This window comes from Nothobranchius furzeri, chromosome 2, assembly GCF_043380555.1.
Source record: "Nothobranchius furzeri strain GRZ-AD chromosome 2, NfurGRZ-RIMD1, whole genome shotgun sequence".
NCBI classification, from domain to species: Eukaryota; Metazoa; Chordata; class Actinopteri; order Cyprinodontiformes; family Nothobranchiidae; genus Nothobranchius; species Nothobranchius furzeri.
In genome coordinates this window covers 59,527,568-59,551,052 of record NC_091742.1, presented here as the reverse complement: position 1 = coordinate 59,551,052, position 23,485 = coordinate 59,527,568, and the positions used below count along the sequence as shown (strand labels likewise).

The 23,485-nt window shown below is 41.3% G+C and overlaps 2 protein-coding genes across 5 annotated transcripts; one reads left to right on the top strand and one right to left on the bottom strand.

Moving 5' to 3' along the window:
• Positions 1–6: 6 nt before the first annotated feature.
• Positions 7–22,445, top strand: tinf2 (TERF1 (TRF1)-interacting nuclear factor 2). Of its 4 annotated transcripts, none has more exons than XM_015946795.3 (10): positions 7–240; positions 605–804; positions 884–991; positions 1,572–1,667; positions 1,745–1,855; positions 1,947–2,070; positions 3,135–3,825; positions 4,180–4,238; positions 4,323–4,396; positions 22,294–22,445. In XM_015946795.3, exons 1-10 carry the CDS (start codon positions 213–215, stop codon positions 22,327–22,329), a joined length of 1,527 nt encoding a protein of 508 aa, XP_015802281.1. In that variant the 5' UTR covers positions 7–212; the 3' UTR covers positions 22,330–22,445. The 4 variants fall into 4 exon arrangements, with proteins under 4 accessions (XP_015802281.1, XP_015802280.1, XP_015802279.1 ...); XM_015946794.3 differs by lacking the exon at positions 22,294–22,445 and adding an exon at positions 6,775–7,032 and having other exon boundaries at positions 1,575–1,667; XM_015946793.3 differs by lacking the exon at positions 22,294–22,445 and adding an exon at positions 6,775–7,032.
• On the bottom strand, positions 19,236–23,463 carry dhrs4 (dehydrogenase/reductase (SDR family) member 4). Its single transcript, XM_015946800.3, has 9 exons — positions 23,321–23,463; positions 22,939–23,054; positions 22,573–22,750; positions 20,161–20,262; positions 19,988–20,058; positions 19,867–19,918; positions 19,660–19,794; positions 19,523–19,578; positions 19,236–19,451 (listed from the first exon to the last, which is right to left on the bottom strand). Exons 1-9 carry the CDS (start codon positions 23,330–23,332, stop codon positions 19,337–19,339), a joined length of 837 nt encoding a protein of 278 aa, XP_015802286.3. The 5' UTR covers positions 23,333–23,463; the 3' UTR covers positions 19,236–19,336.
• Between the last annotated feature and the right edge of the window lie 22 nt (positions 23,464–23,485).

Genomic DNA, 23,485 nt, shown 5'->3' with positions numbered 1-23,485 from the left:
GTTTTTGCCGGGGGTTGTTAAATAATAGTTACTGCTTGTAAAACGAAAGCTGATTTGGTGCTCATTTGCACGTTCGATTTTGAATATTGTTCTTTTATTCTTTGCCCTACGTTATTTTAGAGCCGTAATAGTATCGTGAGTTGCTTAGCTAACTTTTCTCAACGTCAACGTTTAGTCGGTCAAACCTGCCTAGCTTACTTTGATTGAAGCTAATGGCCACAAGAAAGCTTCCTAAAAATGGTAAGTGCTACACTAGACGTGAGTTATTTATATTTGTTGATGGTTAAACTTATACGTTTTTACTCTTTGTAGCTTCATGCCTCACCTATTCATCTTATGTGTGCTTTACTTACTTTACTAACGAGGCGCGGTTTGTTGCTTTGATTAAATGGGTAATTATATAGAACAGACATGTTTAAATCTGCCTACAACCTCTGATTTTATTGAACTGTTTCTCTCTTTGTTTTTGTTTTTCTTGTTTGGGTTTTATTATTGTTTTATTGTATTTTATTAAGTGTTTTCTGTCAAGTGACCTTGGGTGTCCTGAAAGGCGCTTTTAAATCAAATGTATTATTATTATTATTATTATTATTATTCTGCTCAGATTCCCTTCCTTTTGGAGCTCTTCAGCTCCTGGCCCCGCCTGTCCGCCTGGTGTCCGCAGCCCTCTGGAAGGTCCTGAAGCAGAAGGATGTGATGCAGTATGGTGTTGTGGAGGAATTTGTGACATCTGCCTGTGAGACCGTGCCAGGGCTGCTCACCCCGAGACACCAGGGCAGGCTGACACTGGGGCTGGCAGCACGGGTGAGTAGTACTGGCGCGTGATGATGCGACCAGCATCAGGTCTGTTCCTGGGAGTTGATCAATCTTTTTTTCCTTTCAGTTAATCCTGGAGTTGTGTCGCACCCAGACTGATGCTAAGGTGATTACGCCACATCTGGAAAGAATCCGCGTTCCAGTTGTTGCTTCATCCTCATCTGCCGCTCCTAAGGTGAATTAGAACTAAAGCTCACAGGGGTGGTTTTTATTTAAAACTCAGATTTCATCAGACAGTTTCAAGGAATCCTAATTCACAATGGTCATGTTTTTATTGACCTTAAAAACATATTTATTTAAAATTTAGAGTGCTTTAACTTTGCTGCTTGGCGCCCACATTGAGATAAATATGCTTTCCTTAACAAACGACACCAAAGACTGCTCAGATTTATCATGCTGTTTGTTAACAACTTTTCAGAGCATGATCCTAACGGCAGAGTGTTTAGGGTCTTAAATATTTCTGCTAGATCTTCAGGAGACCGAGGCTGAATAATATTTGCATGATGATAACTCAAAGCACAATCTATAATTTGACTGTTGTTAGTTATTTATATAAGAAAGATGTAAATTAAGTCAAATGTGCTGAGCTCTTATACTACTAGTTAATAAAAGGACAAAAACATGATTTATTAGCAGGTTTTTTTTGTGAGCAGAAATCAAAGCTTCATCTAAAAATAAAAGTAGATTTTTACATGATTTCCGATAGGATTATGTAAATCTGATAATGAATTGTGTATTTTTCTTTTGTCTGAGAGAAGAAGGATGTGAAGTTGTTGAAAACGATTACAAACTTCCAAGTTTTAATCCAGACACTGCTACGAGACCCAGCAGAGAGAGAACATTTCTTCAAGGTAAGTACTTCTTAGAGATTATATTTTCAGTTGCTGTTCGGTTGAAACAGCTGCTTTTGTTTATGTTTTTGTGACAGGAAAGGTTTCTGGTGGATTACGGTTCAGCGTTCGACCAGGAGCTGGAAAAGCTCCTGTGGGAGTTTTTGATCCGACTGGACCAGCTGCTGCCTGTCCCCAGTCTCGCTCAGGTGGATATTTTCACTTTTATTAGTTGCTGCTGTAATCTGTTGTTTGTGCTTTAATAAAAGCAACAGCTTGATATTTATTTTTCCGTCTCAGACGGTGTCCTGGCTCAGTGAGACCCCTCCTGTCTTGGAGGAGTGTGCACAGGCAGCCACTCAGCCACAGCTCCTGAAGCTCTTACTTCAGCATCAGACATGTCTGGGTCACCTGGAGCCAGCAGGTTAGATGGTTTTACTCCGTGACTTCTCCCAAAATGTGTTATTTTTTCAAGTTTTCATAAGACAATATAAGAAAATGGTATATAATCAAATCAATCATTTAGACATCTGTAGGAAAGATCCAATCAAAAATGAGCTTAGCCCTTAAACAAACCCAACTTTAGTAGCTATATGACTTTAAATGGGACCGTATTTGGAAAATTTTTAACATTATGTCCTGTTAAAGGAGACTGATAATGTAAAGCTCTTAAATTTTGTTTTATGAACCACGCGTTCCAAAGCCTTACATCAGTTAAAATGAATCAATTCTTCTAGAAATTATTGTTTTAGTTCCAGAGATCACCTCAAGGCCCTGAATGTGTAATTTACCATTTTAGTCCACTGTTATAAAGGTTTAAGTGGATTTCTGTGCAAAATTATGAACACATATCTTACCCGCTCTTTAACTCATTCACTGCCAGCGTTTTTCAGCATTTTCACAGTTTTTTTTAAGAGTCACAGAACGTTGCGCGCTAGGATGATGTCGACGCCAAAACAACCAAAACAAAGCGGAGACTCGCCTCATGCATCAGGAAGAATCCGCGCGTTATCCATTCTTTCATAATCCGTTATCGAATTGTGATCGGCAGAAGCTTTTTCTGGTTCGCGCCTCACTTTTTTTACATCAGCAGCCCAAAACGATCTCCTAACACATTGATTTTCTGCTTCCTGATCACGTGATGTGTGACGTATGCGGATGAAGATCGGCTTTAGAGCTGAGATGTTTGTTCTCATGGTGTGGGGGCTCGTCTGACGTCCACACAGTAAAAAATAAAAATGAATAAAAATGCAGTGAACGGTTGTATTTAAAATGACGACTTTTGTCATCAGTGGCAGTGAATGAGTTAAACACCCTCAGTTTGGAAACCAGTCTCACCACCTGATGACTAGTCACAACCTGACCAAAGGGAACATTGACAGAAATGTGTGTTTTACTGTAGAAAATGTGATGGAACACGTTTTTTGTAGAAGTTTCCTACAAAGGTTTAAATGCGTGTGAAGTAATCTGTGCTGATCTTGTTTACAGCGTCCTTACCTCCGAATATGGGCGACTCCATCCTGGCCTCTCTCTCTCTGCCGCTGTCTGGAAAAGTGGAGTTGGATCCGGCGACAGGATCAGATGCAGGGCAGACGGCGTCGTGTATTACACCTGCGATCGGACTCCTTTCTGGTGAAAACGTACCTGTTGTGGTCTTGGCTCGGGAAAAGATGCTGCAGAGGGACGAGGCAACAAACTCTAAAGAAGATGGAGGGGAGGAGGAGGGTGAAGGACCGAAGGAGGGGGGGTTTGTGGATCAAAGCAGCGGACTGAAACGCAAGGGAGCCGATAAAACTGAGGCTGAGGAAGCAGAAGACTTTTTGACCTCACCTTTGAGAAAGAGGACAAACGGTAAAAAGCAGCCGAGAATAACGAAGAGTGATGAAAGCGAAGCCGGAGGACCTGAGCGCGGTGAACAAGAACTCCTTCATGCGTATCTGAGCGAACACGGCTTAGAAACGCTTCGCTTGCCTGAAGATCCATCCCTGTGCTCTGTTTTCACTTCCTGTCTGAGCAGGAAACCAAAGGTTGTCATAAAAAAACTGACTTTTGCTCCTGCGGGCTGTAGCATCAAGACGTCGTTTTACAAAAAGCAACATCAGGACCGGAGACATCCGTCGCCGCGGAAACAAACGAGCAGCTGTCAAACTCTTCAGCGTCCCAGGATGGACGATAAAGAGTAAGGGATGAGTAAAGCTGACAAACGGGAGTTTCCCTTCTGTAAATGTGTCTTTAAAGTGTTTTATCATGTATTCTGAAGGTTTTTTTCTGCATTATTTTGGAGCCAACAATTAAAAACAAGCTTTTATATTGTTAGTATGTAAGAGTTTGCCGCATTTGGAATAAAATGATATTTCCACTGATGTTTCAAAAGTGTTGACAACTTGATCTTAGCCATCATCTTACAGATACAGTAACTTAAATAGAGTTTATAATGAGTTATCTACATGCACACTTCTGGAGAAATATAGGTTTGCCATTTTTTTCCCAACATTCTCTGCATTTAAACCTGTTGATTGTTTCTACTTGACAGAAATCAGCCTGTGCTCTCAGATGTGAGCGGCGGCTCCTCTCTCCAGCCCCGTAGCACAGGTGATTTAACTCATTAGATGGTTTGATTAAAGAGAAATAAAAACTAACGCCTGACACAGTCTTAACGTGTGCTTCTGTGTTTAGAGGCTGCAGCTCGCCGAGAAGACGCATACGTAACAGACTCTGAGGATGAGGCAACCAAGAACTTTAAAGGAAGAGTATGTATTCTCTAAATGTCAGAAATTATTTATAAGGTTAATTTCGTGTCCTTTTTTATTAAAAAAAACTGAGTTCCCTTTTACTTCAGAGAAAAAACCTTTAGAAGATGGTTTTATTGGATATCTACTAAGTTTAAATACCGTATTTTCCGGAGTATAAGTCGCACCAGCCATGAAATGTATAATGAAGAAGGAAAAAAAAACATATCTAAGTCACATTTTGGAGGGAAATTTTATTATTTTTCTCTCAAAATCTGAGACCAAGCATTTCACATTGCAAGACAAGTACCGGTAGCAATAACAGAATAACCAATCAGGGCGCAGCAGAGCGCCATGGTCTCCAGCAGGTGATGGCGGTGTTTCAAACCCTCCCAGCGGGGCAGAGGAGCTGAAACCTGGACCGGAGCCGGCCCACAGCAGCGCGGTATAATTTGGTATATAAGTTGCAGGACCAGCCAGACTATGAAAAAAAAAAAAGTGCCACTTATAGTCCGGAAAATACGGTATATTGTTTTCCTGTTTCAGATTCCGTACATTTTTTGGCACTTAACTACTTCCGTAATTCTCCAGCTACTACAGCAAATTTGGTTTTAAAATGTTCATCTCATTCAGCTTTCGTCATTTATTACTTTGGGTACTGAAATCTTTTCTACTTTTTTAGATATTCAGCTTTTTCTGCCCTTTTTTTTGTCCCATTAGAATACGTGGGAAATGCTTCAAATTCTCAATGTTCACAAAATCTTTGGCAAACTAACCTAGAGACTTCTTTCCAAGTTTATTGTGGTCACAACTGAGGCATTCATCTATTTCCCTATGACTCAGCTTCTAGGTATCTTTAACCATGTTTGTATAATGACCCAGACACCAACCAGCCACAAACATAAGGATTTTCAGTTCCAGTCAGAAGGAAGGAATGAAGAAATGATTGAGCGAATGAATGAATTTTACAGAACACAAGGGCCGAGACTACTCACTCACCCATTCACCCTTTACTCACTTATTCACTAGCTTATTAGTGATTTTTGCTTCTTAATCTTCAAAAATATTCAGTTCATTTAGAAAATTTAGCCGTTTCAGCTTCACTTTAGCATTTCAGCAGCTTCAGCTATCAGTTTCAGAATTTAGCGTATGCTGCCAAATTCACAGTTCAGCATATTGTTAAAATGTATCCGTTTAACTATTCCTACTCAGATACCATCTGTTTAAACATTTCAGCTGTCCAGGTTTTTAAACTATATTCAGAGATTTAAGTTTTCTGCCGTTTAGGATTTTTGTCTCCATTCTTCGCCTATTTTCTGGATTTTCTTACACTTATTAGTGATTTTTGCTCCTAAATCTTCAAATACGTTCAGCTCATTTGGACAATTTAGCTTAGTTTGAGCTTCAGTTCAGCTATTCAGCAGCTGCAGCGATCAGGTTCAGAATTCAGCATTCAAACAGCATTTCTGCAAGAAATGTAATTTGTTTAGTTTAACTTATTTTTGTGTAAAAGTTTTAGATTTGGGTTGGGGTCTTTCGTCCACGTTTGGATGCTGTTAGGCCGAGACAGCTGAACCTCTTCGTTAACAACGCTGCCTCCTGGATAACGCCACATCTGAGAGCGTTGCTTGTAGCAACCTATCGACGCGTCGTTGTCAGACATATGACCTTTTCTGCTGGTAAAATTTATGGAACAAACACACATGCTCCCCTTGATCTGTTCCGCACTGTAAAAATCTGCTCCTCCTCATAAATACTCCCACTGCGTTGCTTTTTCTGTCTTTAGCTTGGCCTGGTTCCCTTTCCAGCTGTTTCATGTGGCTTCACCTGGCTATGGGAAAGGGATAAAAAATGGCCCCTCTGACATCCGATCACCTTAGTTTCTTCCTGTTTGAACTTCGTTAGGACATGAAAATAGAAGTTTTGAGATGATCGGAGCAACTCAGACCCAAAATACACGCTTGTTTGTTTAGGGCAACCTCCCACAGCGCATTGCAATGTTACCTCCCGATCTATTTTTAGCTACTGTGAAAGGTGCTATTACAAACAAATAGTTTGCTCTAAAAATATCCCAAGCTACTTTGACTCGTTTTCTGTTGTCATCTAGAATCTTCTGGCGCTGATTGTCGAATTGTCTTGATACATGGACTGCAGTACCCACATTTGACCACAGGATGCCACTCTACTTCACGCACCTTTAATTTCTCAGCCGTTTATGGAAACTTTATATTTTGTATAAATCTTTATACCCTTAAGTAGAAATTAATAGATTCCTTGAATGTTTCAAATATTTCCACTAAAACAGACTTCAAAATGACCCAAAAATAAAAACCGTTTTACTCAGACACACCATTACTTGTGATTTTCTCTGTTTTTCCAACTGAATTTGCTGCCCCCAGCTGTTCTCGAAGCGCTACCACAAGACCAAACATGGCACCTACTTTCCCACCCTGAGGGAGTTCTGGAAGCCCAGTAGGACCCAGGTGGACTCGGCCGCCGCCCGCAAACGCAGATGATCAACAGGACCAATCACTGCAATTGTCTCAAAGTACTTATAAAATATGCAAATAGAAAAAATGCTGGAAGTGCTGCAGGGGTGTGAGAAATCTTATCTGGTGCTCTCACTGGTGCTCTTCAGCCAAGGGATCCACATAAATGTTGGCAAAAGGAGATCTGAGGCACTCAGGAGGTACAAAAATAAAAAGCCTTTATTAGTACATGGCTTAAATTGTTAAAAACATCAATGCCAACGCGTTTCAGCCCACAGGGCCTTCGTCAGGGCTCAAAATGTTTGTATACTCACTCACCCCCATGTTAAAAAGGCCAATCAATGACACCTGCCAAAGCTGGGCAGGTAGACTGCATTCTGATTGGATGGCCAGTACAACACAAAAACTTTTTACATCTAAACAATCCTATTGTAAGGATGAATACTTACAAATATGAAATTTCACTTCTAGAATTTGAGAAAAAATTATAAATATGGTACACAAATCGTAAGAAAACATGAGATTATAAATAAGGAGCTAAATCTAATTCTCCATTAAGACCTGGGAAATTAGTAGCTTTTAGTGTGTAAATCCAAAATGATTCTCTTTGCAAGAGTTTTAGGGCAATTTAAGCCATGTACTAATAAAGGCTTTTTATTTTTGTACCTCCTGAGTGCCTCAGATCTCCTTTTGCCAATACTTATAAAATATTTTTACTTAAAGGATATGTTTGACTTATGATTTATTATCTCATCATGGAAATGACCGCATTAACTAAAAATGCTTATATGTATTGTCTTGATGTCTATGCAACATTTAGTTCTTTTACATACATAATGTGTTTTAATACCTTCACTTATTAAAGTTTTACTCCAAAAAAGTTGCTCAGTCCTTTGTTTTGTAACCGGATTACAGGATACAATAAGATAATTAAAAGAAAAAATAAACAAATGGGCCAATAATTAGGTTCGGGGAGAATTGGAGGTTGTTTAAGAATGACTGGAGTCACGGGTATAGCATGAAACGGTTTATATACTAAATTTTAATAATAATGGGAAATATAACACATAAAGATAACACACAAAAACAGATGAAAACAATCGACAATAGTAAAATGCTCGGTATGAGATTTGATCATATGAGTCACAAGTCAGCCGGCGTCAAGTCAAATCCCCACGTTTGGGGTGAAAGTCAGAGTCCGGTGGTGCGATTTTTTCCTACCGCACCGTTGAGATTGTTCACAGAAGAGAGCAGTCTGCTCTTCAGTTACTTGAGATGTCCTGGTTCGTTCAGTGGTTAAGGCTCGCCATCTCCCTCGTCAGGAAGAAATCCAGTTCTCGTTCCAAGTGAGTGATCATAGGAGTCGGGATCAAACCCAAGGAAAAAAAAAACCCAGCCTGTAAACAACAGGACTGTTAGCGAGTTGGCATCGACCCTTCTCGTCACATCACAGCATAAAGTCTTACAGACTTAAACAAATGCTTCACTCTATTGGCATAGCCAATCATGTTTGGGTTCACAGTTCAACTAACATAACATCAGTTTGATTGTCTATTAAAATAATTCTCAGTAGCTCTGGAAATATAATTACATATGACAACAATTGTTCAGCTCAATAGGCTCAGTTAGATTCTATTACTCTACACTATTCAACAAGAAATACATTCATGACAACAAGGATACATTTAGTTGTGTTTCTATACAGCATTGTGACACCTTGTATATCTGTAACACAATAAATAAATAAATAAATAAATAAATAAATAAAATGTTCTATAACAAAATTCAACAAAATATAAATTCTGGTCCTTTGGTCCACCTTTGTAAAATAATTCCTCCCTAATCAGTTAGCTTTTATTTATTTTTATTTATCTATTTTTTTTATTATTAAATGTTTGGTTAAGGGACGCATTGCTAATTCTATGGCGTTAGCTATAACGCCCCTGAGGACCTTGTACATCTAGGCCGTACCACCGTTAACTGGCGGTTTGAGCCGTTAACTCCTGGGAATCCTATATGCCGTACCGCCGTTAACTGGCGGTTTGAGCCGTTAACTCCTATATGCCCTACCACCGTTAACTGGTAGTTTGAGATGTTAACTCCTGGGATCTAACGTCTAGCAGCCCACTGCTGTCACCTCGGTTGCTGTAATTAGCTTTTTGAATTTAATAATTTACTGAATTTAATCTCATTCACTCACCAACGCGCTCCAACGGTTCCCTCCTACAGAGGATTGGTTCACTCTGTCGTCTCCACACAAATCTATAAGAATGGAATTAATTTGATAAGCTATTTAAGTTTCCTTTTTTTTTTTAAGTTGCATCGTTAGCTTTTTCTCTTCTTTTTTCTTTACTCACCGCGTTGGTTCCAAGTTCCTAGCTCTTATTAGAAGGAGTCAAGTCCGCCTCTCCCTCTATCTATGCGGCACCCAAATCAGGGTTCTTCACGGCCTCGACCGTTGTTTTTTTTCTCTCTCTCTCTCTCTCTAACCGCTCAGTCTTTGCTTTCTGTATCTGCGTGCTGCACAGCCGTTTGTCTCTCCTCTCGCTCAGCTGCGTCGCACGGTTTTATTTCGCGGAGGCGGGACTTATTTCTCTCAGCCAATGAAATTTCAGATTCCCACCTGGACCAATAGTATACAGCTTTCCTCTTCTGTTTCTGTTAGGGATGTTCAAGATTCTTGTTTTAACCGATGTTTAATATTAAACTCGTTATTTTAGTTATTCACCCTTCCAATAATTCATTATGAAATTATCTATTAGTTAATTAGATATCTATTAATTAGTATTGTTAATTTCCTTAATTTATATTTTATATTTTATCTAAATTGAGGATGGATCATATTAGTAAGCCAATTAGTTAATACCTCATTAAGGTTCTAGCTTCTGGGTTACATCCTCCCCCATTAAATATCATGCACGTCCCTGTGCATTGTTTCTACGGGGTACACAACTTCTTGAGTAAGAGAGTCAATAAAAGCTTTATTAAGTCCTTGGAAAAGGGACCTAACTACGGTCACTAGTGGATTGCCCAATTGAGAGTAAGTTAGTCTTTGAGGAGGCTGACTACTTCGTTCAGATCTCCTGACATACATCTCTGGTTGCACAGTATCATGCTCATCCGTTTCGGTTTGATTCTCAACTGAGACAGGACGAAGTGAGCTCTCTGTTTCCGACAGAGCTGATGAGCTATTCTCTAAGACTTTGGTCTTTTCAGATGTATGTGTCTGATCGTGTATGATGGGTTCAAAACTTACATCACGTTGCTGCGACTTTAGGACACCATCCAATTGAGGTAGGTTTGTGTTAGTTTCATCCCCCGTTTCTACGTCAGGTAAGTATACTTCGTTTTTTTTTCGTTTTTTCAGGTAAGTATGTTGCTGCTTCTTTCACTCTTTCAGGTAAGAATGTCGCAGTTTCACTCATTCTGTCAGGTAAGAATGTTTCGGTGTTGATGCTCTTGTCAAGTAAGGACAATTCAGCATTTTCATTACCAGCTAAGGTTGGTTCCTTGCGATCCCCTGTGTGTAAGGATAGTGTGTTTTGTTGTTGAATATTATTTACCGGTCCTGAATCTGCTATGAGTTCCCTATTTGGCAAGGTGACCGCTATTTGATAGGATGGTCGGTTTAGCACTTGTGGAAGATCAGAGTAATAAAACTCATCTACCTCTTCGTCAAGTGGCTCATCTGGGTCAGGTTCTAAGGCTGAACTCTGTCTTGTATGAGGTCTGCTAGGTTTCGTAACGCGTTCTGTTTCATTTTCTAATGAAGAGAGAAAACCACAAGGCAGTAAAAGATCTCTGTGGAGTGTTCTGTTGGGTCCTTCTCCGTTCTCTGGTTTTACAGTGTATACTGGCAAGTTTTCCATCTGTTTGAGAACTATATACACTGTTTGCTCCCATTTGTCTGCTAATTTATGCTTTTCTCTTAAGCGAAGATTTCGGACTAAAACACGATCTCCCACACCTAGTGTGGACTCACGAATGTTTCTGTCGAACCGTTCTTTGTTCTTCCTCGCTGTTTTTTGAGAGTTTTTTATGACAATGTCATAACTCTGTTCCAGATGACTCTTCAGTTCTTTAACATACTGAGAATGAGTTATAGAGGGCTTGTTCAATTGCGGTAACCCAAAGGCAATATCTATAGGCAACCGAGGCTGCCTACCGAACATTAGCTCGTAGGGAGAGTATCCCGTCACGTCATTTTTTGTACAATTGTACGAGTGAGTAAGTGGTTTTACAAAATCGCGCCAGTGATGTTTCTCAGTGGCTTGTAAAGTTCCCAACATGCTGAGTAATGTACGATTGTACCGTTCAACGGGGTTGCCACGAGGGTGATAAGGGCTCGTTCTGACTTTACGGATACCAAGTAAAGAACAAAGTTCCTTGATTGTACGTGATTCGAAATCCCGTCCCTGATCACTATGAAGACGCTCAGGAAACCCGTAGTGGACTAAAAAATGTTCCCACAGGTTCTTCGCGACGGTGGTGGCTTTCTGATCTTTGGTTGGGATGGACACTGCATACTTTGTAAAATGGTCTGTAATCACTAAGACATCTTTAGTGTTCTTACTGTCTGGTTCTATGGAGAGAAAATCCATGCAAACTAACTCCATAGGTCTGGTGGTGGTAATACTCACCATTGGAGCAGCTTTGTCAGGGAGGGCCTTCCGACGGATACATCTTTCGCAAGTTTTAACTTTGATTTCGATATCACTAGCCATTCTTGGCCAGTAAAAACGGGACCGAATGAGATCTGTCGTACGTTCAACCCCAAGATGCCCCATATCATCATGTAGGCTTTGCATGACTGTTGAACGTAATGAATCAGGCAAGACTAACTGCAATGATGTCTCTGGTCCTAATTGGCGTCTCCGGTACAGTAAATCATTTTGAAACTCAAACCGTTTCCACTCTCTCAAAAGGTTAAGAACCACCGGGGGTTCTGCAATAGTATCAGTTGGCGGTTTATTGTCAGTCATAAGCAGCTGAATGACTCGGCCAATGGTTGGATCTTTCCTCTGCAAGGAGACAAGGTCAGCATGGTTATACTTGGGCACAGCAAAGAAACTGTCACTATTGTCTTCCAACTGGAATAGGTCTGGAATGGCCGCTGCAGACATGGCAAGTGACTGAACTAAACCACAAGGAGAATCAGTCTCATCCAAGACCATGTGCTTTTGGCATGTTGCCTTCACTGCTTCGGCTTGAAGTTGAAGCTCGACTTCTTTGACAGAGGATAAAAGATGAGATCGGAACTCATCTAGTCGTTGGCATTCCTCAGTGAATTTTGAGTTGTCTTCAGGTTTATCATGCAGCCTCCTAGACAGGCCATCCGCGTCAACGTTCTGTGTACCTGCACGGTATCTGATGTCAAAATTATAGGTGGACAACGCAGCTAGCCAACGATAGCTCGTTGCATCGAGTTTTGCCGTTGTTAAGAGGTAAGTTAACGGATTATTATCAGTAATGACAGTGAATGTGTTCCCATACAAATAGTCATGAAACTTATCTGTTATGGCCCACTTTAAGGCTAGAAACTCCAACTTGTGCGCAGGGTACCTAGTTTCACTAGAGCTTAAACCGCGACTTGCATAAGCGATTACCTGTGTGACACCGTTTTGCACTTGGTATAGCGCTGCACCGAGTCCGGTCGTACTAGCATCTGTGTGTACTAGATATGGGAGTTTTGCGTCAGCGTAGCCAAGAACTGGCGAAGTGGTAAGTTTTTCAATAATAGTTTGAAAGGACTTCTCACAGTCTTGGCTCCAACGATTCCCAAAGGGTTCTTTGGGGTTCAAGTACTTTGATCTACATGGTGGTGTTTTAAAGTTTTTCCGTTTGGGTGGATAACCAGCCGTGAGAGATGTTAGTGGCTTGACAATATTTGAGTAATCTTTAACGAAGCGTCGGTAATAACCGGTAAATCCTAAGAAAGATTGGAGTTCCTTCAAAGTCTGAGGCTTCGGCCATGTTTTGAGTGCTTCCACCTTATCTGGATCGGTTTTTATGCCATCTCGAGATACTATATGTCCAAGATAACGCACAGATGTCTGGAAAAAACGACACTTATCTGGTGATAGCTTGAGTCCGTATTCTCTAAGCCGTTCAAGAACGTGAGAAAGTCTGGTTTCGTGTTCTTCCAAGGAGTTGGAAAAGACGATCAAGTCGTCTAGGAAAACTAACACTTCCTTCAGATTAATGTCCTTCATACACTTTTCCATAACCCGTTGGAAAGTGCTTGGAGCATTTGTTATTCCTTGTGGCATACGGTTAAATTCATAAAACCCAAACGGGCAAACAAAAGCAGTTTTAGGTTTATCCTTTTCACACATCTCTATTTGATAGTAACCTGACTTGAGGTCCATCACAGAAAACCACTGTGATCCAGCGAGAGCAGAAAAGGACTCCTCCAAGTTAGGCAGGGCATATGCGTCGCGAATGGTTTGCAGATTAAGCTTTCTATAGTCTATACATAGACGTACCTCACCATTCTTTTTCCGAACTACCACTATTGGTGAGGCAAATGGAGACTCCGACTCTCTTATTATACCGGTTTCCAAGAGGGCTTCCAAATGTTTTCTCACGGCTTCATAATCATGTGGATGGATCGGCCGAGATTTCTGTTTGAATGGGGTCTCGTCTTTTAAGTTGATGTGATGTCTTATCTGTTGTGTATGACCAAAATCAAGATCGTGGTGCGAAAACACATCGGAGTAAGTGTTAAGTTTGTTGGTGATCCTCCCTTTCCATTCTTCGGACAAGGGCGAAGTACCGAAGTCAAAACTGAGAGGAGGGTTTGAAGGTGAAGTCTGTTGCTGCGAACTACACGCCGCAAGTACTTTCTGATCACTTTTGTCAGGTTCTGGATATGGCATAACACGATCGGCTTTAACTAACTCAGCGATCACACAGTTAGTGGGTAATGTGATGTCATGGTTAGTTTCGTTTCTTAGTACAACAGGTACTTTGTATGGACCATGTGAAGGTAAGGAAATGAGGCAACAGTCTACAATTATACCCCCTGGTAGAGAACCATTGGTGGGTTGTTCAATGAGTGCATAAGGCTCATGCTTGTTTTGGCTGGGTTGCATAAACCCTTCTAGTAACAGTTTTTTATTTGCAGGGAGAACTTCTTGGGTTCTCCCTCGAAGCTTCACCACACCAACTCGTCCATCTTTGCTTTGTTTTTTTCTGACTGCTAAGGCTTTTAGCACGTGTTGGTACCCATAAGAGAGTGCCTTGGAATCAGGTAAGTTATTGGCAGACAATTGCTCATACAAAGGATCGAGTGTGTTTGTGCCAATGAGTAGTGGTGTATCAGAGTTTGAGCTTATATCCGGAACCACTAACGCAAGGGTAGGTAACTCAAGTCCAGACTGATCGAGCTCTTTTGGAAATGTGACACTTATCTCTATGTATCCTAAATAAGGAACTGCTTGACCGTTTGCGCCCTCGACTTCTAACAGATTACTGATGGGTTTAATTGAGAGGTCAGGTAAGTGTTCTTGGTAAAAAGAATTGGCAATGGTGGTTACCTGGGACCCTGAATCCAGTAAACAATTACATTCAACACTGTTAACTGAGACTGTAGCTGTGCATCGCCCACCCACTAATCTTTTGGGAAGTTTTGGCACTGAATGAGCATGAACTGGCTTGCAAAAAAGTCTCTCTGTCCTTTCCTTAGAGGGACTTGGTTCTACTTTAGCACCTATCTGTCCCACGATAGGAGCTTCTACCGGTTTAAAGGAGGAGACTGAGCAATTGGCTTTGACATCTCCCACTCGCGCTGCTTCTGTCTAAGAGCAAGTCTTTTAGTTGCAACTAGTGCTGGATTTGGCTCGTTGCTACAGCTAGAAGCTATGTGCCCATCTTCTCCGCACTTAAAACAGTATCCAGGCTTTGGTCTGGGCACCACTGCTGTTATCTGCTGAATCTGTTTGGGCTCATCTGGAATTTTAGTCCCCACACGGGGTTTTGACTCTTTTTGAGTTTTCTTTGCCTTTTTATCTGTGTTGTTAACCTTAAGCTGTGCAATTTGGCTCCTGAGCTCAGCGATTTGTTTGCGTAAGTCATCACAGTTATCATCTATTTCCAGTTCACAAGTGTTTTTACTCTGAGAGCATGTTGTTTGCACATTTGAATACACTCTAGTTCGTTGTGCCCCTAAGTGTTGTTTCATGCGTGCTGCTTTAGTAGCCTGTTTGTCTTCTTCAGTGCGCAGTTTGAGGAGAAGTGCTGTAAAATGAGGCGGGTTGTCTTTCTTTTGTTCGAGTTGCAGGTTTGAAATCAGCGAGCTGTCCCAACAGCCTCTGCAAAACTGCTTGAGCAGCTGCTGGTCGGCGTCACTGGAGGAAATTCCATTCCTCTGAATAACTAGGTTTAACAAGGTGTATAACCTCTGAAAGTAATCGGAAGGTTTTTCACCACTGTCCTGGTTTGTGTTTAAGAAGCGAGCAAAGAGCTCGTCGCCGTCTTCGACAGCTGCATAAGCTGAATCGAGATGTTCAAGGTACGTTTCCGGGTCGGATTTTGGACTAAGAGCTTTAACGATGCTCGCTGCTGGGGCTGACAGACTCTCCACGATTCTTCGTACAATTTGGGACTTGGTGAGTGAAGGATCATTTATGCATAACACTACACTACTACGCCAAGTATCATAGTCAGTTTCAAAAGAAGGGTGTGGAACTCGCCCTGAGAACGGTTTTAGTCTGTATTGTGAAGTAGGCGGAGGGATAACCTCACTGCTTTTAACAATGTGTTCCACAATAACTCGCTGAACCTCAGGTGTGTTTAAAAGATTTGGTGGAATGCAAGGGTTTTGTTTTCCAGTCTCTGTAGGTGGACAATTGTCCTTTGAGTTGTTCATATAGTTAACTTCTGGTGTTAAAGGCAGGGAATATGTAACTTGGTCACTATGGAGCATTGGCTCTGGTTCAGTGACTGGTTCAGATGCATGGGTATCCCTTCCTAAAGATTCCCCAATTTTTGCCAGTTCCTCCATTAGAAGGTCTTTAAATGATTGATTGCTACGCGCAGCTATGTCCCTGAGCTCTGACAGATAGGCATCAGTGGCAGATGTGCTAGTTTCTAGACTGTACGCGCTGGCTAGGTCTTGAATATGGAAGAAAACATCTGGGTTCCTAGTACAAGGTTTGTCATAGGGTAAACATTGTTTCTTTAATTCCTTAACAGTGGCTTCATGTTGAAACTCCACAATAATCTGATCACAGTTTGGTAACTTAATGCGCCTGTTAACTGGTCCGAATCCTTCCATAAACCCAAAGACTTCGTTATCAAGGTCTGTATCAGTTAACCCACTGATTAAAACAGCATTTGAAACTTTGACCTTTTCTGTTTTCACAACTTCCATTTTAAAACACTCAAAAGTACCAATAATGCCAAAATGGCAAACCACTGTGACCTCCAGGCACTCTTATGATGTCAGTCAATGGTTAGCTAAGGTAACAACTCTACAATTCTCCTGGCTGGCTCGCCAAGTTTCATGTAACCGGATTACAGGATACAATAAGATAATTAAAAGAAAAAATAAACAAATGGGCCAATAATTAGGTTCGGGGAGAATTGGAGGTTGTTTAAGAATGACTGGAGTCACGGGTATAGCATGAAACGGTTTATATACTAAATTTTAATAATAATGGGAAATATAACACATAAAGATAACACACAAAAACAGATGAAAACAATCGACAATAGTAAAATGCTCGGTATGAGATTTGATCATATGAGTCACAAGTCAGCCGGCGTCAAGTCAAATCCCCACGTTTGGGGTGAAAGTCAGAGTCCGGTGGTGCGATTTTTTCCTACCGCACCGTTGAGATTGTTCACAGAAGAGAGCAGTCTGCTCTTCAGTTACTTGAGATGTCCTGGTTCGTTCAGTGGTTAAGGCTCGCCATCTCCCTCGTCAGGAAGAAATCCAGTTCTCGTTCCAAGTGAGTGATCATAGGAGTCGGGATCAAACCCAAGGAAAAAAAAAACCCAGCCTGTAAACAACAGGACTGTTAGCGAGTTGGCATCGACCCTTCTCGTCACATCACAGCATAAAGTCTTACAGACTTAAACAAATGCTTCACTCTATTGGCATAGCCAATCATGTTTGGGTTCACAGTTCAACTAACATAACATCAATTTGATTGTCTATTAAAATAATTCTCAGTAGCTCTGGAAATATAATTACATATGACAACAATTGTTCAGCTCAATAGGCTCAGTTAGATTCTATTACTCTACACTATTCAACAAGAAATACATTCATGACAACAAGGATACATTTAGTTGTGTTTCTATACAGCATTGTGACACCTTGTATATCTGTAACACAATAAATAAATAAATAAATAAATAAATAAATAAAATGTTCTATAACAAAATTCAACAAAATATAAATTCTGGTCCTTTGGTCCACCTTTGTAAAATAATTCCTCCCTAATCAGTTAGCTTTTATTTATTTTTATTTATCTATTTTTTTTATTATTAAATGTTTGGTTAAGGGACGCATTGCTAATTCTATGGCGTTAGCTATAACGCCCCTGAGGACCTTGTACATCTAGGCCGTACCACCGTTAACTGGCGGTTTGAGCCGTTAACTCCTGGGAATCCTATATGCCGTACCGCCGTTAACTGGCGGTTTGAGCCGTTAACTCCTATATGCCCTACCACCGTTAACTGGTAGTTTGAGATGTTAACTCCTGGGATCTAACGTCTAGCAGCCCACTGCTGTCACCTCGGTTGCTGTAATTAGCTTTTTGAATTTAATAATTTACTGAATTTAATCTCATTCACTCACCAACGCGCTCCAACGGTTCCCTCCTACAGAGGATTGGTTCACTCTGTCGTCTCCACACAAATCTATAAGAATGGAATTAATTTGATAAGCTATTTAAGTTTCCTTTTTTTTTTTAAGTTGCATCGTTAGCTTTTTCTCTTCTTTTTTCTTTACTCACCGCGTTAGTTCCAAGTTCCTAGCTCTTATTAGAAGGAGTCAAGTCCGCCTCTCCCTCTATCTATGCGGCACCCAAATCAGGGTTCTTCACGGCCTCGACCGTTGTTTTTTTTCTCTCTCTCTCTCTCTCTAACCGCTCAGTCTTTGCTTTCTGTATCTGCGTGCTGCACAGCCGTTTGTCTCTCCTCTCGCTCAGCTGCGTCGCACGGTTTTATTTCGCGGAGGCGGGACTTATTTCTCTCAGCCAATGAAATTTCAGATTCCCACCTGGACCAATAGTATACAGCTTTCCTCTTCTGTTTCTGTTAGGGATGTTCAAGATTCTTGTTTTAACCGATGTTTAATATTAAACTCGTTATTTTAGTTATTCACCCTTCCAATAATTCATTATGAAATTATCTATTAGTTAATTAGATATCTATTAATTAGTATTGTTAATTTCCTTAATTTATATTTTATATTTTATCTAAATTGAGGATGGATCATATTAGTAAGCCAATTAGTTAATACCTCATTAAGGTTCTAGCTTCTGGGTTACAGTTTGTATTGTTGAAGAAACTACTTGGTTCACAAATAAGGAACATTTCAAAGTGTTTTACTTAAAAGGGAGACCAGGCTGTTTTGGCTTGCTTTTACCACCCCAATGTTCGTTTGTAGAAACAAAATCAAAACGTATCCCCTCGCTGTGCGTTCGTCTTTTTAAAACCTTTATTTAACAGCTGAAATATCTCCCAGCCCTCATTAGTGTCTACAGGAGTGGCTCATCACTAAATTAAACAAATCAGATGTGTTCATGATCTAAAACATGCAGGAAACATGTTGAAACCAAACTGCAGCGCCAGGCATGTCAACTCAAATTTTTTAAGTCAACAGAGCGGACTGGCAACTCTGAAGTTGCAAATGGAATATTCAGGGCACGGGGTCGATGGGGGCACAGTGGCCTTTCATTAACTCTGTAAAGCAGGGGTATTCTGTTCTGGTCCTTGAGGGCCAGTGTACATGTTTTAGTGGTTTCTCTGCTCCCACACACTTGAGTGGTTTAATCACATGTGCAGCAGCTCATCAGGCTCTGCAAAAGCTTGTTGATCACCTGCTGATTGAAATCAGGTGTGTTGAAACAAACGCGCTAGATACCGGCCCTCCTGACCCGGAATTGAATACTCCTTCTGTAAAGGATCCTTTTAGCACATACAGGCTCAAGAAAATTATGAAAAAGTTGCAAAGTATCCCTTTAAATGGACAGGATAGACATTATTATATAACTAAATGACCTTTTCCAGCATGATTTGCCAGTTTTGGTTTCATTTTGTCAACAGTTTTTGTTAAATTCTCATCTTGATTGGAAATAGTTGCAGAAAGCCTACAAAATGTGCTCAAGAACCCAAAATCTTTTGGAAAAAACCCCATCTTGGTTATATTGGCTTTATTCTGCACTGCGCTTGACAGATTTTGTATTAAGGCAAATACGTAGGAACACAACTAATCAACACAAATGATTCCCCTGAGAGCTCAGAGTCGGCAGCCCATCCCTCCGGTCACGGTGATCGTCTCTCCTGTGATGTAAGAAGCTTCTTCAGAGCACAGAAAGGCAATCACACCTCCGATTTCCTCAGGTTCTCCAAGTCTAAAACAGAAAACAAGACAAATGCAGTCAAAACATGAAATTCCATGACAAGTTTCATAAGGGGGGGATACCTTTTAATGCTGAGCTGCTTTTTTAGCTCTTCCACGACATCTTCATTTTTCCACAACTGGAACACAAAATAGGCATGTTTCATTAATCAAACCCTTATAAATACAAGTTCACCAGCTTGTGAGTTTGGTCTTCTCACCGCAGAGCTGAATCTGGTTTTGATGACTCCAGGAGCCACGCAGTTCACTCTTATGTTGCTCTGAGCCAGCTCAGGAGCCAGGGCCCGGGTCAGACCCAGCAGGGCCGTCTTACTCACGCAGTAAGGGCCCAGAGCCTGCAGAGAGCCGAGGATCCCGTGGGTTACATGAACCCAACGTAATTATATGTTTAGTGCATGATCTCTCACCTGCATTGGCTGGTATGCACCCACAGATGACACAAATATTACGTTTCCTCCTCTAGAAGAAAAACACAAATGCATCAAACACGCCAAAAAGGGATTTGATCCTCACAAGTTCATCGCTCACCCCCTCTTCTCCATGTGAGGCACCACCAACTTAGTCATGAGGAAAGATGATTTTACATTTACGGACAGAATCTGCAGAGAGACGTTAACAATTAAAGACAAATTCAACAAAAAGTCTTTGTTTTGGTTTTAATTTGACATGTTTTGGTTCATGAAGGGATTTCTAATGAGTACTTTGTCCCAGACGTCCTCCGTGGAGTCCATGATGTTTCCAAAGAAAGGGTTGACAGCTGCGTTGGACACCAGGATGTCAATTCCACCACACTGATCCAGAGTCTTAAAAACAAGAGGAATCAGTTTCATAACCAAGTTGCATCAAATCACAGATGAGAAAATAAAAGTGAGAAATTGTTTATATAGCACCTCTCAGGATAAAAACCACAAGAGCAAAAATTTTTTAAATATTAAAAGAAAAGTCTTTACAAAAAAAAAATTAAAATAAATGATTGAGATTGTTAATTGGAAGTTTCCAGAGCTGGACACCATTTAAATATCAAAGCTCCTGCTGCAGGATAATGATATTAAGTGTCAACCTAAAGGCGAACGGAGTAAGAATGACATCTTGTGGTGAAATGTGGGTACTGCAGTTCATGCATCAATACAAACAAGTCTGCTCAGAGCACCCGTTGCCAGTTACGGATCGGCATCAGAAGATCTAGATGATGAGTCATACACCGTAATTTGAGAAGTAATCAAGCAGTTGGTAACTGAAAAATTAGCTTGTGATATTTTTAGAGCAGACTTTTTCCTAATTCACTGTTAGCTCCATGTTAGCCTATTGCCTTCTTCTCCCCATATTACAGTAAAACAACGCATTGTTTGACTTAAAGATCTGACATCCCCACAGGCTCACACATGATTGGTTCTGGAACCAGGAAGTGTGAAAGTCGGACAAACTGTAAAGTGTTGCCCAATCCCAATACAGCACTGCGCACTACGGTCTTCAGCAAAGTGCACTTGGAGGAAGTGTGCAGTAAGGCTTTGAGTGGGTAGTACACAAGTTTGCAAATAATTGCCGAATTGGGACAGTGAGCATTACGTCATCAACTGCAATGCATGCCAGTCGCATTGATGCGGACTTCTGCCAAATGGTAAGTGTAAATGGCCTGTATTTGATATAGCACCTTCTAGAGTCCTGGAACCCCCCAAGGCGCTTTACAGCACAACCAGTCATTCATCCATTCACACACACATTCACACACTGGTGGGGATGAGCTACGATGTAGCCACAGCTGCCCTGGGGCGCACTGACAGAGGCGAGGCTGCCGAGCACAGATGCCACTGGTCCCTCCGACCACCACCAGCAGGCAAGGAGGGTTAAGTGTCTTGCCCAAGGAAACAACGACAGCGACAGACTGAGCGGGGCTCGAGCCTGCAGCCTTCCGATTACGGGGCGAGCGCTTAACTCCTGTGCCACCGTCGCCACCATCGCCAAGTGCGGATCAAGAATGCAAAAGGGGCGTGGTCAACTTCTGCAGTTGATCGGGACACCCTACGCACTCGCACCCTTGGAGTGGAATGCACAATTGATGGATGGAAGTGCGAGTATTGGGATTGGGCAGGGGCTGCACCCTTCTAGGACAGTTGACGCTGGCCGGGTTCTTTGTCGACCAGGAAGCAAGCAGCTGTGAACTTAGATGGTCTAGCCTTCAGATTAACCCCACCAACACCTCAACAATGTTCTGTTACCTAGCAACAGTGACGACCTTGAACCACAGCCGAAGAGAACTGAGCTCGAAATTTTTGAAACGAGTTTTTATGTCCTAGAGAAGTTACAGCAGCTGTACTTAAAATGAGAGCTCTTTTAAAATGAGAAATTATTGTTTAAATTCCTTTAAAAATTGTATAAAAATGACTAAAGCCCTATATTTAACCATTTTAAGTTTATATTTAACTAATTATAGTCCGCCATTGTTAGAAAAATCCCCTGCTCGGCACGCAATGCATCTTGGGATACGGTGAGCTGTGAAAGATACACCAGACCTGTCCTTCAAATCTGGAGAAAACAGGGCTGCATGTGAAGGAGTCTTTGAATTTGGACAGCCTTCGTCACAACGCTGTGACGCAATAAGCTTAGGATGCAGCCCCTGAATTTGGACACACCCAAAGATTACGTCCCTCTTCTGCCATTTTAAAATGAGAAAAACTGAACCCCCCCCCCCCCCCCCAACTGAATGAAATCTGTTTCAATGTAACCTTTCTTCCAACATGATTGAAACACGTGACTGTTTAATGATTATTTGACTGTAAAATTCTTATTGTACCTTCAAACCAAAAATAAAGTGTCTTTTTTTCTCTCCCATTAAGCCAACATTCATTACAGGTCCTGAGGAATGGCTTTAACAGAGCTCTCCGCACCAGACGTAGAAAGAATGTAGCTGAAGAAGACCTTTTAGAGAAGAAAGGATTCAAATCCCTCCTGAACACAGGAAATATCTGAGGTGGACATGGGGGGGTGATTGAGGATCCTCAAGATATTATATCCAAACATCTAATTTGTTTCCATCAACACGGTAAAAGTTTCAATAAGAAAAACATGAGAGGAAGACCATTTTTTTTTGTTCTGCACGCTCCTAATGAACTTACCATTCGGACCAGCTTCTCCCTGTCCTCACCACTGCCAACGTTACATGTGGTTCCAGTTACTTTGATGCTCTGGCTCTGCAGCAGGGCCACAGCCTTGTCCACGTTGGCCTGCCTCCGGCTGCTCACCACCACATGAGCCCCTCGTTTCCCCAGAGCCTGAGCTGTAGCCAAGCCAATTCTGAAGAAAGTATGAAAAATTATTACTTTTAAAGACGCAAAACTGAAACTTGATCCTCCGAACACAAGGCAGCCTGCTGTGTGCTTTTTGTGATGGATTGTGTAAAAGTGATTTATCCTGACCAGCTGACCACAGCCACTTCCTTGATCTGTTTTGGTGATTTCAGAGCTGAACAATGTCACTCTTACCCATCTGTGGAGGCAGTAACTATGGCTACTTTCCCAGTGAGGCTGCTGTGAGACACGCTTCTTTGACCAGAGACGAAGTTCATTTTGAGAAACCTGAATGCACTTCTCATCGTCACCTGTGAATAAGAAGTGGTCACTTTTTTGTGCAAATACTGGCTAACTAGGGCAGAGGTCATGGACTATAGTGAACAGGCGCGATCCTGAGACAAAGCAAACAGATTTTTCATAACTTTAACCTATGATGTAATCATTAACTAATGGTTAAGCATCAGATTTATATTTTATTGGTTATTTACGTTTCAGATTCGAACATTATTACGCACGAGATAAAGCTTCGCAAAAGACTGGTGTTAAACAAGTGTGATCAAGACGATAATCTCACCATGTAGGTCATGCAAACTTCTAAAAGAAGCTGCAACGATGAAATGAGTGATTAAACACTAAACTCGGGCAAGCTGGTGCTGCTTGGACCTTTGACTGGCTTCCTTTAGTGTTTTCCGGGTAAGCGCCACGCCGTCAAAATAAAAGGTTCCAGCAAGCAGCTTTA

Bases quoted from the DNA above. Each gene is read 5' to 3' on its own strand.
- tinf2 (XM_015946793.3), top strand. From the start codon at position 213: ATGGCCACAAGAAAGCTTCCTAAAAATG. The intron at 992-1,571 runs GTGAATTAGAAC...TTTGTCTGAGAG, and splicing joins CCTCATCTGCCGCTCCTAAG to AAGAAGGATGTGAAGTTGTT. The intron at 1,668-1,744 runs GTAAGTACTTCT...TTTTTGTGACAG, and splicing joins AGAGAGAACATTTCTTCAAG to GAAAGGTTTCTGGTGGATTA.
- dhrs4 (XM_015946800.3), bottom strand. The intron at 19,795-19,866 runs GTGAGAGATCAT...GGCTCTCTGCAG, and splicing joins GTGCATACCAGCCAATGCAG to GCTCTGGGCCCTTACTGCGT. The intron at 19,579-19,659 runs GTGAGAAGACCA...TTTGTGTTCCAG, and splicing joins AAACCAGATTCAGCTCTGCG to TTGTGGAAAAATGAAGATGT.